We start from the raw sequence: 17,501 nt of genomic DNA on the forward strand, positions 1-17,501 counted from the left end.
TCATGTTTACACTGTTTTAATATAAAAAAAAAAGTTACACAATTGGTATTATAAAAGCATGGATGGTAATGAACACTGAGGTTTTCATTCAACTAAAAACTGTTGGAATGAGTATCTCTTGCGGAAATAAACACAAGTAGAAAGCAATACATTTAGAAAAAACACTGTCAAACACCATGAAAATAAAAATATTTGACAAAGATGTACTGCACAGACACAGATATGTTAGGAAACCAAACGCAACATTAACTGCTGTTGCTGATGAGGAGTGTTAGCCATTCCCTAATCAGAGTGAACACCAGACTGAACATTTTATATTTCAGTCAGTTCTTAAAATGGAAATACAAAAGAAGGGCCAGTATTCCTGGTATTCACATGTTAGCGTTTATCGGACAGTATCAGCAAATCATTACATTCTGAATTTTTACAGTGAATAAACACTTAGGAGATATTGCTGATATTCACAAACGTAACTTTGTCTAATCCAGGGGATAAATAATAATTAAACATTTTAATCATTGGAATTAAAGATATGTATGTATACATGCTTTAGTGCTCCTACATTTCCACTGATCCATGGATATTTTCTCTTTAAATATTTTGTATCACAAAAACAAAGCAATTCTGTGCCATTTTGAATTCAGGCTGATGTTATGATAAGGTCACTGTTACGTTACGTAGACTAGCTGCCAACAGCGTAAAGCAAAACAAGTATGGGAACAGGTGAACATAACTAGTGGTCCCTGGGTAATGCAGTTTATTTAGAGTAATCATGAACTGAATCTGAAAATGGAGAGGGCCTTAAAGAGTAAGAAAAGATTACATTACACCACAGAGTCAAATGTAGAAGCGCTGTGTACCAGCTCACTTCAAGTACTGTTCAAAGATATGTACATACAATAAAATATATGAATGACCAAAAGGTATATACACAGTACAAACTTTGGGCAACCAAAACCTATACATTTACTTGTAGGTCTAGTTTCTCTGGTTTACATTATAAACAAGAACACACAAGTGTCGTAATGTTTTAAGAAGAGAAACTCAACTCCAAAGAATAAAGTATACTGTAGACTTTTATCCTTTAAAAGTCTTCTGAAAAATATACAACAGCATTTAACAGTTTCCAAGGTGCCAGAGTCACCACAGTTGATGTATTTACATACTGTATATGGGAGCTGAACTGAAATATAAAAAACAATACAGATTTGTGGCTTTCTTTATGATATACAAATAAAACATTTGGCTTGTTCTCATCTGCTCTGTTGTGCATCACTGTTTTAATGAGTGCCAGCCTGTTTTGTACAGAAGACAGCGGACAAAATGTTTAACAGGAAAAGAAAACCGAATATATGATGCAGTTATAAAGGACGCCTTTTCCGCATTAACATTTGTTACCATGACAGCAAAATGAAAATAAGTTAGTCATAAAACATCCAAGATTAGTTACACATAGAAACTGCATCAAAACATTGAAAAGGCCAAAAATATTAAATTTAAATAAATAGAAAAATCACATATAATTATTTAAGACTTGCCTGCTCATAGATCTGAACAGAATAAAAAAAGGGGACTCAGAGTATTTGGGCACTTTACTTGAGCTGCACAGAAACCAGAACTAATGTTGTATGTGGCTCTTCTGTCAACTGATCATATCAGAAACATTTACTACCAACAATGGCCGCAAAGTGATAACAACCAGGCAAAAACTAACCCAAGCCACCTCATGCCAATGTTTACGGGACAACCGTCAATTCACACAATACTTCATGGATACTTATCAGACACACCACCCAGTGACTTCTACATTTACATTACCGAGTGAAAAGAGCAAACAGTGATACTTAGCTCCCACTATTTACACCTTCCAGGTACATTTTATTAGTCCACTTCATGTAATGCACTTACCAGAGACTTATGACCAATCTAACATGGTCATATATTTCCTGCTTACTAACATTACCGGAATGTGCCACTAACTGAATTGACCTCCAAATTTCTTGGGGAATGATTTCTGTTGTCTCATTGACAAATTATGAGAAAGGATCGGTCTTAAGTGATCCTCTGCTGAAATGAGATGCTGTGGCAGCTTCTCTACATCCTGCCATTTTTTACAACTAATAAAGAACTGTAAAAATAGCAGTTTTCAGACTTTTACAGTAAGTGCTCCCTGTCAAATTAACTAATTTTTCATCATTAGATCAGTAGGTAAGCCATGCATGTGTTTCAGATGGGTCAAATCAACAGTGAGACATTACTGATACCAAAAATAATATAGCAGGTTAACAAACAATGTGTGTATGGACATACAAGTTACTTCTAACACATTACTTTAAACATATGTGTTAAAAACTAATTTCTAGGACAGCAGGCAGCCCCTGATTAAGCAGTCAAATTGCATTGCACTTGAATAATCCATATTCCATGCCAGTATACACAACATCATATAATAACCAGTCACTAACCAAAGTCAATGTTGTCATCTTAAGCTTGTGTTAAGAAAATAATGCTTTAATATGTTGTTTTGAGTCAGTTTTTCTCCATTGCCATTTTAGTTAGGCTATATCCTTAGAATGTACATTTATGTCCAAGGACCCAATGTCTGATAAATTCAAGAACAGTCCCTAACAGTGCACCCCATGACCTCATATTTCTGACCCATGACTTTGCTCAGCCTCATTTTTAAGATTTGGCACTTTGGAGCAACTTCAGCAGCTCCTGTGTCAGTCAAAGTGTTTGTCTGCACTCCCTCAAGAGAGGCCCGGGGCTTTGGATGATTGAGCACCACCACAGGTTGGTTTGGGCCTGGTCGCTTCACCAGTTGGTCCACTTTCAGTGGCATCGGGTAGATAATTGTACAATCACTTAGACTGGCCACAGATATCCGAGTCCCACATTTGGATATTCTAGTTTTCAGGCGTTTCTTGCTTTTTTTCCAGACACCTACTTGCACCCTTTTCAAAGAAACTGTAAGGAACTTTGAGGAGGCGCTGGATTCACCTCTCACTGAATCAGGTGTCTGCTGGAGAGGATTTGTCGTCTCCGGTGTATCTGTATGTGACGCAGCGTAAGAAACAGATCCCTGATCTGTTGAACACACCTTTGCTTCAGGAGTCTGACTGCATGTCTTAATGTCTGTTGGAGCGGTGCTATTTTTTTCCTCTTTGACTTTGACATTATTTATTGTCACAACTTGCTGAATACGTTTATCTTCCTCTTCGATTTTCACAGAATGAAAGGTCTGCTTTGTCAGTAATTGGCCATTACTGACAATGTCATCTTTAGTGTCCACCTGAGCTCTGTATGCTGATGTTGGTGACCCTTTCACCTCCACTGTCTTGAGGATCTTGATGTTATCAGACACCACACCATTAGAACTGTTAGTTTTGTCCATCACTATCCCACGCAGAGCCATTACTAGTGGCTGAATGGGCCCTTGAGCATCTTCTGGTTGCTGACTTAATGAAAACACAGAGGAGATGACTGGAAAACTCTCAGGCTCTGCAGAGCCACCTTCAGCTGCTCTGTTGTTGGATCTGACATTGTGGGGCCAAGCTGGCGTTTTTGCATTTGTGTGTGTAACCAGAAGTTGTTTGACTGCCGGCACCTCATTAAGTGTTTTGCTGGCAGTGCTTGTTGCAGGGAAAGGTACCGTTGGAGTAAAATTATCCCTACATTCCAAGACTGCTGGAGGTCTCATCTGGGCAGGTGCAGCTAATAGAAGATTCACTGATGACATGGAGGATGGTATCAAGCTTTGTTGTTTCAAGCCTGCTACCTCTTGTTTTATTTTTGTGGCAGCGTTGTCACTGGGCCTCATCTTTCTAACTCCCAGCTTCACAGACACATCCTGAGAACCACTTTTTATATCACCTGTCATCCTAGGTGCACCACTGGAGGGATGCTCCTGAAGAGAGTTCTTTCTTTCATCCACTGTTCTCTGACAAACACGTGCTCCCATGTTTTCTGGATGCATTGTGTTCATCAACCTGTTGATCACTCTAGATGACATAACAGTGGATGGCGGCGTACTGTGATTCATAGGTTCCCTCTGTAAAACTCTGACACTACTATTTCCTTCTCTGACCGTATTAAGGATGCTCTTAGACACTTTATTTGGAATAATGGTGTTCGATTCCAAGTTGATAATTTCTTGGGATGTTCTTTTTATCTTGCTCTTTTCTGCTCGCTCTTGATTTTGAAGATTTTTGGAAATACTGACTTTTGCTGGCATACTGACTGAGACAACATCAGGATGCTGCACATTTACTGTCTTTGTTTCATATGATTTTCTATTAACTGTGCACATTCCCATACTCGTTGACTTCATCGTATTGGGATAATTCAATGAAGATGAAAATGGCTTTCCAACTGCAGTATTTTCAGAAACTGTGGTCCTTGTATCTTTAATCACAGATTCATTTTCTTGTTGAGAGACAACCCTCAGCTTTAGCTCCTTTGTCCCATTAACAGTTTTTACTTCAACAAGTTCAACCAAGCAGCCAGCAGGGATTGCAACGTCCTCTGGAAGTGCAAGGGTTAGTGCCCTGTTAGGCTGGATATGTCCATTCACAGGTGAGAAGAGTATTCCATCACCATTAGTAGCATTTGAGAACTGTGTGTCCAGTGTTTTTATTTTCTGCTCATCTTTACCCAGTCTGGCTGCAGCTGTGCTGGGGGTTGGAACAGTCACCCGTACAGTTGGTCGTAGTGATGATGGATCAGTGCTGGGCACACTTGGTGAGGCACTAGAGACGGTTACATGTGGGGTTTTTGTTATGGCAGGTTTAGCTGGTCCTTGACTAATGGTTTTACTATGCAAACGATCGATGTGCTTCACAAGACAGAGCCTCCTCATGTAGCCTTGTCCACAGTGAGGACATTTGAATGGATACTTTGCAGTGTGCTGCTTCAGGTGAGCATTTAATTCAGCCTCACTGAAGAAGACACTGTTGCAGTAAAAACAGTAAAACCTTGTCCCCATATGCTCAAAGACATGTTTCTTGAAAGCTGCAGTGTCTGTTGATGCAAATCCACATTTCTCACAATACATCAGTTTTGACGTGCTTAATACAGGATCCAAAGTTAATCTTGGAGGTTGACTCATCACAGTTGATGCCATGCTTTGATAGCCGGCAGGCTTCATGGTGAACGGTGAGGGCCAGTGAACATCTGGTGGCTTGTCCCACAATTCAAAGGCTGCACTTATACAGCAGAGAAAACATCCATCATATCCATCTGAAGCGCAGAGTGCCCTGCCATGAAGATATACAGAGGCCAATGCATCAGTGTTCTGCCAAATAGGCTGTCCTCACCCTGTTAACATCAAATAAGAATGTTTAGTGCAGTGGAAATCAATAAATCTCAGAAAAAATAACACTGTGATTGACGGACCAGTGAAGCCCCTCCCCCTCTTCAAAGAGATCTGTATTTTACATATCTACAGCTGTTTTTCCGCGTCTGAGGCATGATAAAATGTCTAAATATCATCATAAAAAGACATCTTATGCTATTTCCATTGTTCGACAAAGGTCCAGGGCGATTTTCTTTTGAAAACAAGGAAAAGGCCCTACGTGACCATAATAGAAGGGTCGCAGAGACGACGGCCCGCATTTCAACTGTTTATGTTTACAAGGCAGCCACGTCGCAAAATACATACCCGTTTGTTGCGTTGTATAACAGTATTTATCCCTTATGCGTATTTCAGTTGAATGAATAACAGTCCCTTCTGTGGATGTGACAGTAACACTAGTCAATTCAGCTAACCGAGCCGTTTTGCTTTAGCTTGGTATTAGCCTTTTGCTGCTAGCTTTGAAACCCCGGATAGACGTAATATGCCTTCAAAATAAGAGCGTGAGATAAAAATAAAAAAACACTGACAGGCTGTATTATGGCAGTTTATTTTAATCATAGACATGTAATTGTTTACCATACATTATTTTATTATTTTCTGCAACATTACAACACTGCAGTGCGTGTAGATCTGACAATGGCTCTTAATTTTGAAAGGCATTACCGGAAATTTTGTATTTTGTGATATGAGTCTTGACACCTGGAGAAATGGGCGTAGTGTATATACTATTCTTAAACGTATATTACGCCAAACTCTTATCCTCCGGTGATTGTTTCCGTTAAATCCGTTATGTGCTTGGTAAAAACACGTAAGCACTTTGATTGGGCGGTTACATTTATCAACGCCCTCGAAAACATGACAACTTCCACCACAATAATATGAATATCCAACTCGCCGATACTATTGAATGATTTCCCGTTACATTCATTTTATTTTATTTTCAACAGCGTAGTCAGACCGCTAGACACTTTCACTGCTGCTAATTGTGATTTTATGTGTTTGAATTTGACACAGGAAGTGGTTTTTTTACAGCTTTTGTTTACTGATATGAGAGCTAACCGCAGGCCTTCACAGACACATCAGCTACAGTAGGATGTAAATGCAGTAAAATCAGATTAAAAACATGCGGTTTGTTAGAATCTGCAGGCTGCTTTCTGCTAGGTCAGCGTCTTTGGCTTTACCAAGGTGAGTTATACAACATTTATGGCGAGACTCAAGTTTAGTCACTGTTTTTAAGTGCTTCCTTAGAGTTATTTTATTTTTAATTTACATGTCTAATGTTGATTTTGTCAGTTTTTTTTTTTTAATCTTGTTGCAGATTTTGCAATGACTCACACGTGTTATTGTAACCCTTATACTGTAGCTCATGTGAGGATCCCTACTACTATTGTTAAAACTGTTTGTGGGATTTACAGGACCATTGTTGCAATTCATAATGACACAGCACTGGCTTTCACTTGACCCTCCCATTCCCCCGTTGCCTGACACAGACTCCGCTTCCTGGTTATGGCAATATTAATCCAGCTAACCCGGACGCACACTCCCAGTTGGTTTACCATCAAAAAACAACTTTTCTCCACTTTTCGCAGACACGAAAAAACCATCCGTCGCAGCATGGCTTCGGACCCGTCGACAGGAGAGCCGACCCGGTTTGACTTTCTGGTGATCGGCGGTGGGTCTGGAGGTCTGGCCGGGGCTCGGAGGGCGGCGGAGCTCGGAGCGAAAACCGCGGTGATCGAGAATCACAAACTCGGAGGTACCTGCGTGAGTAAAAATCAAAACACACTGCTATTCATCCGAGGCAGTTTAGTGTCCAGGTTCACTGCGAAACCTCCGGACGCCTTTTGTGTTGGCTGCATTTTTTGTCAACTGTCAACAGTGTGTGTGTGTGTGTGTGTGTGGGGGGGGGGGGTTGGGGTTGGGGGGGTAAAGTTTACATAGACCCAGCAGATCAGACCTCTGAGTCTGACCCTGGGCTTTAAACTGATCACATATAACAATCTGAAGTAGTAATAATACTGATCTACTCATTCCATGAGGCACCAAGTGAACAAGTAGACCAGGGGTGTTAAAGTCATTTTAGTTCAGGGGTCACATACAGCCCAATATGAATGAATGAGTATTTATATATATATATATATATATATATATATATATATATATATATATATATATATATATATATCAGTTATGTACAAATCACATACATATAAAGAACATACAAACTGAAAAAGAAAGAAGCTGAATCCAGACTTATTCCCAAATAGCAAATATTTTGGCAGTATTATGGCATACATTTGGCATTTTTGGCTTTCTTTTGGCGTTATGAAAACCTTTAGGCTTAACTGTTAAATTAAAGACAAACACAACAGAAAACACAGATTTTAATGTGCTGACTGCTGTAGCTCACTCTCCAAATGATGCTGAAACCACGGGATGCCTTTTATAGTGGTCGAACACATACAAGTAATTAAAAATGAGGAAAAATTAGAAATGTATGCAAATAAAACACACTTTAAAATCACTCTAGTGTCAATTAGAAAGTGTTTATGAAGCATAGCTGTTTATTTAATCAGAAAAATTGAAGATATTTTAAGCTATTAATAGATGGTTAACATGGTATATATCTATATACATGTCTTGTTGGATAAAATGTAGTTATAAATTATTATTATCATTATTTAAAATCATCCCATGGGCTGGATTGGACCCTTTGGCAGGCCTGTTTTGGCCCACAGGTCGTATGTTGGACAACCCCTGATGTAGACCTTGAAGTTAATGTATTAGAAACAGCAAAATGGGCAAGAGTAGGGATCTGAGGGAGAAATTGTAATTGTCAAATCACTGGGTAAGAGCATCTCCAGATCTTGTTCATTCCCAATGTAAAGTGGCCACTACCTACCAAAAGTATCTAAAGAATGACAAACAGATCTCAACCAATCGAACATCTATTGGAGTAGAACATTATTACCACCTGTCTGATATAGTGTAGGTCCCCCGTCTTCTACAAAGACGGCTTTAACCCGAGGCCTAGGCTCCACCAGACCTGAAGGTGTGCTATGATATCTGGACCAAGACATGAACAGCAGATCCCTGAAGTCCTGGAAATAGAGTGGTGGACCTACATGGACCAAATTTATTTGTCCAACACCTCCCACAGATGATCAATTGTTCTGAGATTGGGATGTCCTTCCTTAGTCCATTTTTAGTTGGAACTAAAAACTACAGTCCAGGAACACCCAATAAGACCTGCAGTTGTGGAGATGCTCTGACCCAGTCATCACCATTACAATATGGATCTGGTCAAAGTGACTCAGTTCCTTATATTCCTCATTTTGCTGCTTCAAACACATCAGCCTCAAGGATTAAATGTTCACCTGCTGCCTAATATATCCAACCCACTGAAAGGTACCATTGTAATGAAATCAATATTATTATCACTTCTCCTGTCAGTGTCATATTTATGGCTGATCAGTGTATGAGGCCCACACAACACAAGACAGACTGCTTTTGTAGATTTAATTAACAGCCTTATTTTCCCTGAAGGCATATTGAAATAGGAGAGGAGGTTATCATATTACTGGTGATGCCTCATTGATGCAATGTGAGAATCATCCCTCATAAAATTTTTAATGTGATGAAACATGGTGCAGGTTTTCACAGTTTTGTGTCAGTCTAATAGAAATTCAAGATAAATATTTTTTTGTCTTAAACTACGTAACCTGATTGCATAAGGCTGAGATAGTTTTCCTAAAAGGATGGCTTTTCTGTCTGGTTTATAATTAATACATTCCGAGGTTTGTTGTAATTTATATACGTCTCACCACTCCACCACATATTGCAATGCGTTTTGCACAAACAGGACTCAGACTTTTGCAAAATTATCTGTCGTTGCTTCCTCTATGGCTTTTTTGACCAAGATTTCACCAGAATTTTGAGCTGTATTGCAGTCTAATTAACTTTGCTTTCATGATTTCAGGTCAATGTAGGCTGTGTCCCAAAAAAGGTACAGTTTAATTTCTTGTTAGACAAGATTTGACTCAAACGCAAATAACTAATAATGTGTTTTGTTTTTTTGTTTTTTTTATGAGATGTCAATTCAGGCACCTTTACATTTCTTCACAGGTTATGTGGAATGCAGCAGTTCATGCTGAGTATCTCCATGATCACAGCGATTATGGTTTTGATGTTGAAAATGTTCGCTTCAGTTGGGAGTAAGTTACATAATCTGTTGGTGTCTCATTTTTACTTTACTTCAGCAAAAACAATGAGCTTTTTGTGTCCTATTTCTGGTTTTCCTGGAACAGAGTAATACACCTGTCAGACAGCAATGTCTTTCATGTTCGTTGTTGCTTCACTTTTAACCCATTTCTCTATCTTTGTTTGCAACGGTTTAGTTAAGGTGATTGTGAAAGATAGGGCTCTGGAAGGAGTGGCCGCAAAATGAGGAAACACTGGGCTAAGATCCAAAACACCCATCTACATGAGCCTGTTTGCATTTTAAGTCATAGTTGTATAAACATGTCCAAAGGGTCACGTAAATGTTAGTGTATTGTGCGTTGACAATACTGACATCAACAGCTTTTTATTCAAGCCCATTCATGCAATAAGTTATTACTCAGCAAATATACAGCTCTGGAAAAAGTAACAAACCCCAGGATTTACTATTTATATACATGTGTTTGAGTAAAATGAACATTTTCATTTAATCTGGAAGCAGTAGATTTATGGAATAGCATAATATATTTTCATTTGAAGTGCTTATTTGTAATAATTGATAAAATGAAAAAAATGCAGGACGTTCATTCCAGAGTCTTTCAGTGGTTCAGGTTTGGAAATTAAGAGTGATTTCTTTTTTTTTTTTTTTTTCCAAAGGTACATACGTATTAAAATACAGGTATTGGAGAAAATGTTTTTATCACTCTATTATCTTAAGACTTACCTGTTATTTTGTCCACCCTTTGTACAATGTAGCAGTAAGTGACCAGGCAGATTGATATTTCAGTGATATAGATATGTAATTGTTACATCATGGAAGCAGATTTATAGTATAAAAGTGTGCAATGTTAATAAGAAAACCAGCAGATACTGTATCTTGCAGACAAATTGAGCAGTGATTACTAGTTAAATATCAGAACCTGACATTGAATCTTTTCATTATATAAAATATATCCATTGCTCATATAAAGTATAAATATTCCAACACAAAATTGTGCAACATTGTCCAGAGTTTCATCTAACATATTGAGAAGTCCTTTGTAACAAAGATGAATATAGTACTTTGTGGTATAACATTAACTTGGCTGATCACAGTTCTCTTTTTTCACGATTTTCTAAAATAATGGAACTGAAAGCTTTGTTAAAGTTTGATAAATATACACATGATCTTTCCTCTTCTAATCATTTTTACAGAACTCTGAAGGCCAAAAGAGATGCTTATGTCAGTCACCTCAACCGCATTTATCGCAACAATCTTGACAAGGTGAGGTTGTGTTTGTATTTTCTTTGTTATGTAAGTGTAAGTTTGCATTTATTCATCCTTGGGTTTAATGAGGTTAATTGTTTAACCTTGTTTTTACTTTTAGCCCCCTCACCCCCTCACCCCTACCCCTCAAGGAGCCATTGCTCTTTGATCAGGCTGCATTTGTAAATAAGAATCTGTTCTTAATTGCTTGCCTGGGTAAATAAAGGTTAGAGAGAGAGGTTTTACTAAATACAGATTTACTGTTAAATAGTTTTTTCTTACTTTTACAAATTAATGTTGATGCTGGTGATACATGGTGGTAAAATACTTTGTCCTTACAGGCAAAAATCCAAACAATTCATGGTCATGCCACATTTACAAATGATCCTGAACCTACTGTGGAGGTCAATGGAAGAAAATATACAGCACCACACATCCTCATTGCCACTGGAGGGCAGCCTTCAGTCTTGAGTGATGCTGAAGTACCGGGTGAGACTAGTTATACCAGATGAAGCATGTTTATGTTAAGGTGTCAGAGTTTTTTTTTGTTTTTTTTTTTAGTATTCAATCTTGATATCAATATTTCAAAAAGTGCTTCATTCACTTATGTTGCTTGTCTCAATTTTGCGACTTTGGCACTTAAAGTGTTAAATTCAGCATGGCTACATATGGTTATCCAATATGAATATACTTCTAACAATAGAAAATATACTTTTTATTGATCATTTTAGGGGCTCATCTGGGCATCACCAGTGACGGCTTCTTTGAACTTGAAAGACTCCCAAAGTAAGCATATCATATTACCTTATACCTGGAAAACCATTCAATATTTTTTGCCAAACTTGCCACAGTTTGTTTTTTATATGTACTGGAGCAGGGCCTGTTACTATTCAGTAACCTGTGAACCACAATGTGGTGTTAGAAAAACAATACAGAAAATGTGCATTTTGAGTTTCTGACGATAACTTTGACCAAACTTTGTTGAATTTATGAGTTAAATGTTGGAGTGTGTCCTTTTGCTGTTTTGTCTGTCTGTGTGTTGTTCATCTTACCATTTATCATCATTTTGTTACCAAACCAGCTCTAGAAAACCCTACAACTTGAGAACCTACATGAGTAACTACTTGACTCTTCTGAAATTTGGCAAAAACAAAGAAAATTAATGAACGTGAACCACTTGTACAGAGGGAGTTTACTGTTATCACAATTGCAATGGTATACTTACAGTTAAAGACATGTAACTCTTCCTTCCAAACAGGCGCAGTGTCATTGTCGGTGCCGGTTACATTGCAGTGGAAATGGCAGGCATTCTGTCCACTCTTGGATCCAAAACATCCCTCGTTATTCGGCAGACAGGAGTGAGAAAGAACACAAGGCTATTTTTATACTGAAACTTTGAAGTATGATTTTCAATATTGCTTAGCCCTATCGTCAATAAAACCTGTTCTTTTCTACTAGGTACTGAGGAACTTCGACGCCTTCATAAGTACAAACTGCACCAAAGAACTACAAAACACTGGTGTAGATTTGTGGAAAAATTCTCAGGTGACATCTGTGAGTAAAAAAGACAGTGGTCTGGAGGTGACGATTGTCACTAAAGACCCAGAGAAGAAAAATGATGAGGAGAAGATCAGCACCATTCAGGAAGTGGACTGTCTTCTGTGGGCTATCGGCAGACAGCCTAACACCTCTGGACTGAACCTCACAGAGCTGGTAACTGTCTGCCTTTTTTTTTCAGTGTTAAAAAGTATCAGAATGGGTAGATGGGATAGGCTCCATCCTCGAGACCCTCTCGAGGATTAGGGGGTTCGGAAAATGAATGAATGATAGTATCAGTGTGTTAAAGACAGATCATCACTGTCGGCATTGGGATTTAGTTTACGTCCACAGGGTGTCTGCAGATCTTTAAGTCTGAAAATGTCTTATATATAGATATTAGGCCTTAGAAATCACTGAATAAAATATTAAATATAATTTGATAGGTCTTATTTGCCACAACCATTTTTTATTTAATGTCAGTTTTGCATCTGTTATTTTTCTAGGAAAGTGTCTAAACTGTTGTGTGGTAAAGTCTGCATTCCTGATGTGATACATCACACATAAACCAAACACTTGGATGTATCTTCTGTATTTCTTTACTTAACACTGGCACTTACATATTGGCAAAAGGTAGAGTAACCTCACTCTGAAAACCCTGTTCCAACATAAAACCTACATCTGCACTGAACTACCTATATAATACTTTATATTTACCTCCAAGAAAGGCTGAAAAGGTTAAAGGTTAACTCATGTTATTATTACACACACACAGTACCTAGCATTAGCATTAGTTCATAACACACATTAGTTGTGAGCTGCTATTGAAGATGCTCAGGGTCCAACTCCAGATTTTCTTCAGCCCAGAAAGGAGAATGAACCTATATGCAGCTGTTTTTAAATGGAAATGAATCAATAAGAATTATTTGACAAATTAGTAATTCATTTGCTTAAAATGATTCTAAAAAGCTCTTAAAATTATTAAATTATGGGTACTGATACCCACGGCTGGTATTTTTTATTAAATACATTTACCTTTCTTTTACACCAGGGGGAACTTTTCCTCTACACAGGTATTGCACCTGTAATATAAGAAAAAAGATTTCAATCTCCAACTCTGAGTAAACCCATAAAGGACAGGGTGTAACTTGGAAACAAGACTGGGCAGCTAGAGTGTCTGGCTTTAAACAGTCTTTGTTTAGTTGTTTGAGTTGGCAACTGACATGTTGGCACATGTGAAACACTTGTTAGTTTAAGGTTAGCAGTCACATTAATGTTGGATTAAAGGACTATTTATATCGAAGGCCTCTTCTATATATGGTACATCACCGGTTCTTGTTGGCTGCAGAGAGATGGGCCATCAGACTGTGATTTAAAAGGAAGTTAAATTAATTTGAAATAACACACAGGGAACTATGAACAGTATATAGGCTGCATTACACTGTAGGACATTTGTAAAGAAAAACAGATGTGATTAGAAGTCGGTGTTTGAAGTCAACAGAGCAGTCAGCTTTCACTTTGGAAAATTTAACAAAGATATGTTTTTGTGTTAATAAAAAAACATTGTGAGCTTTGTCATTCTTCCAGTTACTCTTTGACCCATGCTGTGTGTAATCTGGTTAAAAATACACAGTTTCTACAGAGCTACACAGCTCAACCAAAATAGACCAAGTATTGAATTTTTTCCTGTAGGTATTCTTTATGTGTGTTAACATCTAGAGCATGGTGGCAAAGACAGAAAACCAAGCACTGCTGTTTTACCACTAACTGTTTGTATCCCCTCCACAGACTCATAGAGCCAATAGTACTTTTCCACACTTTAAATTAGAAAAGGAAAAACAGTTCCAAAAATGTAAAAGAAATAAGGGAAACACTTTGGATGAATGACAACATGGATAATAACTAATTAACACTCTTCTGTGTTTGACAGGGTGTGGATACAGATGAAAGAGGCCATATTGTGGTGGATGAGTTTCAGAACACAAGCCGATCAGGAATCTACGCAGTTGGAGATGTTTGTGGGAAAGCACTGCTCACACCCGGTCAGTTACAACTGATATTCATTTAAAATGAAATAGAAATGCCATCGTGAAATATTTTTACATTTAATCATGATTATCCCATAGTATTTTATTGGTACGGGGAGAAAAGGTTTATTAGATAGGTTCATTTTCAGTTGGTTTCATCAAAGTCCCATTTTGTGATATCAGTTGTTAAATATTTAGATAATGATACACCTAAATATACAGCACATTTTCTGTAAATTCTGTGATTCTATTGTTTATATAAAGAAGACTACATATATAGATCTGTTCATTACATTTTGAATTATATTCTCAACAAATACACAATGCTAAATCATTGGATTATTTTCCTACTCTTGAAAAATTGTACAAACTTTTAATTAAGCACAATTACAAAAAAATACAGATTAAAGCATACAGTATAAAAAAGTAAAGAGAAAATGAAAATAGAAATGGTTAAAAAAAAATTTAAACATAGTTATAACGGTCAAACCAAAATCTCTTTTATGTAAAATGTAGTTATAAACAAAAAATATTCAATAAATATTGGTACATAAGACACATTTACACTGTATGAGCAAAATTAGCCTCACAATATATGTGAAACAATACACACTTGCATCCTTGCTATGTGAAGCGACTCGAGTCATCCAAATGGAGAAAAGCCAATTAACTGTTGCCTCACAAATATGTGATGTGTGACACAACAAAATGAGCAATGGAGCATGAAAATGATGTTTGTATCTATTATCATATCATTATGGTATTTATATTATTGTACTGAATGTCTCAATCTGAACCTTTTACAAACTAAATGCAAAAACTCGGGTACAGCAAAATAAATGGAGTAATTATTAATGTACAGTTTTATCGATATTATTCTTCTGGGGCAGTTGCCATCGCTGCAGGGAGAAAGCTGGCACACAGACTGTTCGAGAACAAAAAGGACTCCAAGTTAGACTACTCCAGTATTCCCACAGTGGTGTTCAGCCACCCACCCATCGGAACAGTCGGTCTCACAGAAGGTCAGTAAAATTGCACCAAAGACCAGGTAAGAACTAGGACGTTATTAAATTACAGTTCAGGGAAGTGTTTTTGCACTTGATATGCCTGCATGACTGAAGTTGTCACGCTGAAATACAAAATTCTATGTTAAACTCAGTTGTTGTACATTTTTTGACAGGAAATTTTGCACTTGTAAAAGCCAAGGTAGCTGCTGTAATTTATTGAGTTTTGCTCAGCAGGAAGAGAACTGTAACCATTTTTTGATGTTTGTTTCAGAGGAAGCAGTTAAATTAAAAGGGAAGGAGAATGTGAAGATCTACAAGACATCTTTCACTCCAATGTATTATGCACTCACAACCAGGAAGAGTCCATGCATTATGAAGCTGGTGTGTGTGGGCAAAGAGGAGACGGTATGGGTTCTAAATACAGTCTTTTTACAGTTGAAACATAACAACTTTGCAGATCATAATTTTTGTTTCGATAATGTACTTGGATCTGAAAAAATCGGAAGTATAAATGTGATGTTTTGAACATTGAAGACAGAATCTACTAAAACATATTAATACTGTATTGATAGAAAAAGTAAATGTACAAATAAAGGTCTCTCTAAATGTAGCCTTTTTAAATGATTGTTTTGCACCAAAAACAGTGATTCTCAAAAATAAATTTTCAACACATCATCTCAGCAATCATTGTAGTCTCGCTTATTACCAAATAAAGAAAAAATATGATGAATAAATCAGTCTTCTTATTTTGAACAGTTTTTTTCTAGTCAGTGTGACAGCAGTAGTTTATTTTCAGAGCCTAAACCATGTGTGTTTCTGCAGGTGATGGGTCTGCACATGCAGGGTCTGGGCTGTGATGAGATGCTCCAGGGCTTTGCTGTGGCCATTAAGATGGGGGCAACCAAAGCAGATTTTGACAGGACTGTCGCTATTCACCCCACCTCATCTGAGGAGTTTGTCACGATGCGTTAATGTTGAAGAATATTATTCCTTTGCTTCCCTATATGACAATCAACCCCATTGAAATATTACCAGCATACTTCTTTTATTTTTCTCATATAAGTGCCCTTGACTGTGCACAGTGTTTCATTTTTCTAAGTTTTACCTAAATGGACCAAGATTAGGTTATGACGTTCTGAAAGTGTACTGTAGATCCTGATGATTGATTTAAATATTCTAGATTACGTTGTAATGATTGTGAGATGGAAGTGATGGATCTGCAGGACTTGTCAGGTGATTGTACGAGAAGCCAAAAGTCCCCTCTCCTACTGTATGTGTTTGATCACTGTTTGGTGTGTGTGTGTTTGGTTAGCTGATCTGTCGTTTGTCACATTAATTTACAAACACTCATTCTCCTTAAGATGCATTTTCACTACCAGTGTAGGAATCATAATATATCTATTGTACTGTTATAAAATTTCACAATAAACCTGCAAGTTTTTTCTTACTGTGATGCTATTGTTGTCATTCTGTTACCAAGCAATACTTTATTTTGATACTGTTGTTTAGAAGGAGTGGAGTGGACTGTTTTGTACTGGCCTTACCCACTGTTTTAACAGTTTAACAGGTTTCATCATAACTGAAGCACATGTCTTATTTGCACAGAGAGATCTCTGTTGTTTAGACCAACCACAAACTGTCTGGTTGGGATTAAATACTGATGTAGAAATGCTGACTCATCCGTATGCATTAAAGGCGTTTGTTTTTTTTTCCTGTATCTAAATTCGGTGATGTATACTGTGTAGTGTCCTGTATTGGCACTATGATAAGGAAAATAACATAATTATCAACTACATATACAATAATGTCAGCAGCTAGTAAATACATGGTCATAAATTTAAACTAACATAATGTAGTAGCAGTTAAACATTACCTTAGAACCTCTTGTGTGTATTTTTACATTTAATAAGTTGAATTCCCAATCCTGCTATACTTTATGTAAAATGTTTTAATAACTGTTTTAGAACGTTTTATAAATACGATGAGTGACAAAAACTTCACCTAAATACCAAAAATGACCTTGTTTGTACGGGGTTTTAACACAATATCGCGACACCTGTAAACAGAATATTGCCACGAACTATGTTGTCGCGAGAACATGACGTCACGTGTTT

At 37.4% G+C, this 17,501-nt stretch overlaps 2 protein-coding genes across 4 annotated transcripts; one reads left to right on the top strand and one right to left on the bottom strand.

Moving 5' to 3' along the window:
• znf518b (zinc finger protein 518B) lies at positions 1-5,803 on the bottom strand. The gene is made up of 2 exons (XM_030146167.1): positions 5,660-5,803; positions 1-5,316 (listed from the first exon to the last, which is right to left on the bottom strand). Exon 2 carries the CDS (start codon positions 5,144-5,146, stop codon positions 2,612-2,614), a length of 2,535 nt encoding a protein of 844 aa, XP_030002027.1. The 5' UTR covers positions 5,147-5,316; positions 5,660-5,803; the 3' UTR covers positions 1-2,611.
• Positions 5,804-6,205: 402 nt separating this feature from the next.
• Positions 6,206-16,838, top strand: gsr (glutathione reductase). Of its 3 annotated transcripts, XM_030146171.1 has the most exons (13): positions 6,206-6,538; positions 6,943-7,117; positions 9,333-9,359; positions 9,479-9,567; positions 10,766-10,835; positions 11,159-11,306; positions 11,549-11,603; positions 12,076-12,175; positions 12,276-12,530; positions 14,284-14,395; positions 15,271-15,402; positions 15,659-15,792; positions 16,210-16,359. In XM_030146171.1, exons 1-13 carry the CDS (start codon positions 6,477-6,479, stop codon positions 16,357-16,359), a joined length of 1,509 nt encoding a protein of 502 aa, XP_030002031.1. In that variant the 5' UTR covers positions 6,206-6,476. The 3 variants fall into 3 exon arrangements, with proteins under 3 accessions (XP_030002031.1, XP_030002030.1, XP_030002032.1); XM_030146170.1 differs by lacking the exon at positions 6,206-6,538 and having other exon boundaries at positions 6,832-7,117; positions 16,210-16,838; XM_030146172.1 differs by lacking the exon at positions 6,206-6,538 and having other exon boundaries at positions 6,976-7,109.
• The last annotated feature ends 663 nt before the right edge of the window (positions 16,839-17,501 follow it).

The sequence above is a fragment of the Sphaeramia orbicularis genome, chromosome 10 (assembly GCF_902148855.1).
Source record: "Sphaeramia orbicularis chromosome 10, fSphaOr1.1, whole genome shotgun sequence".
Classification (NCBI taxonomy): Eukaryota; Metazoa; Chordata; class Actinopteri; order Kurtiformes; family Apogonidae; genus Sphaeramia; species Sphaeramia orbicularis.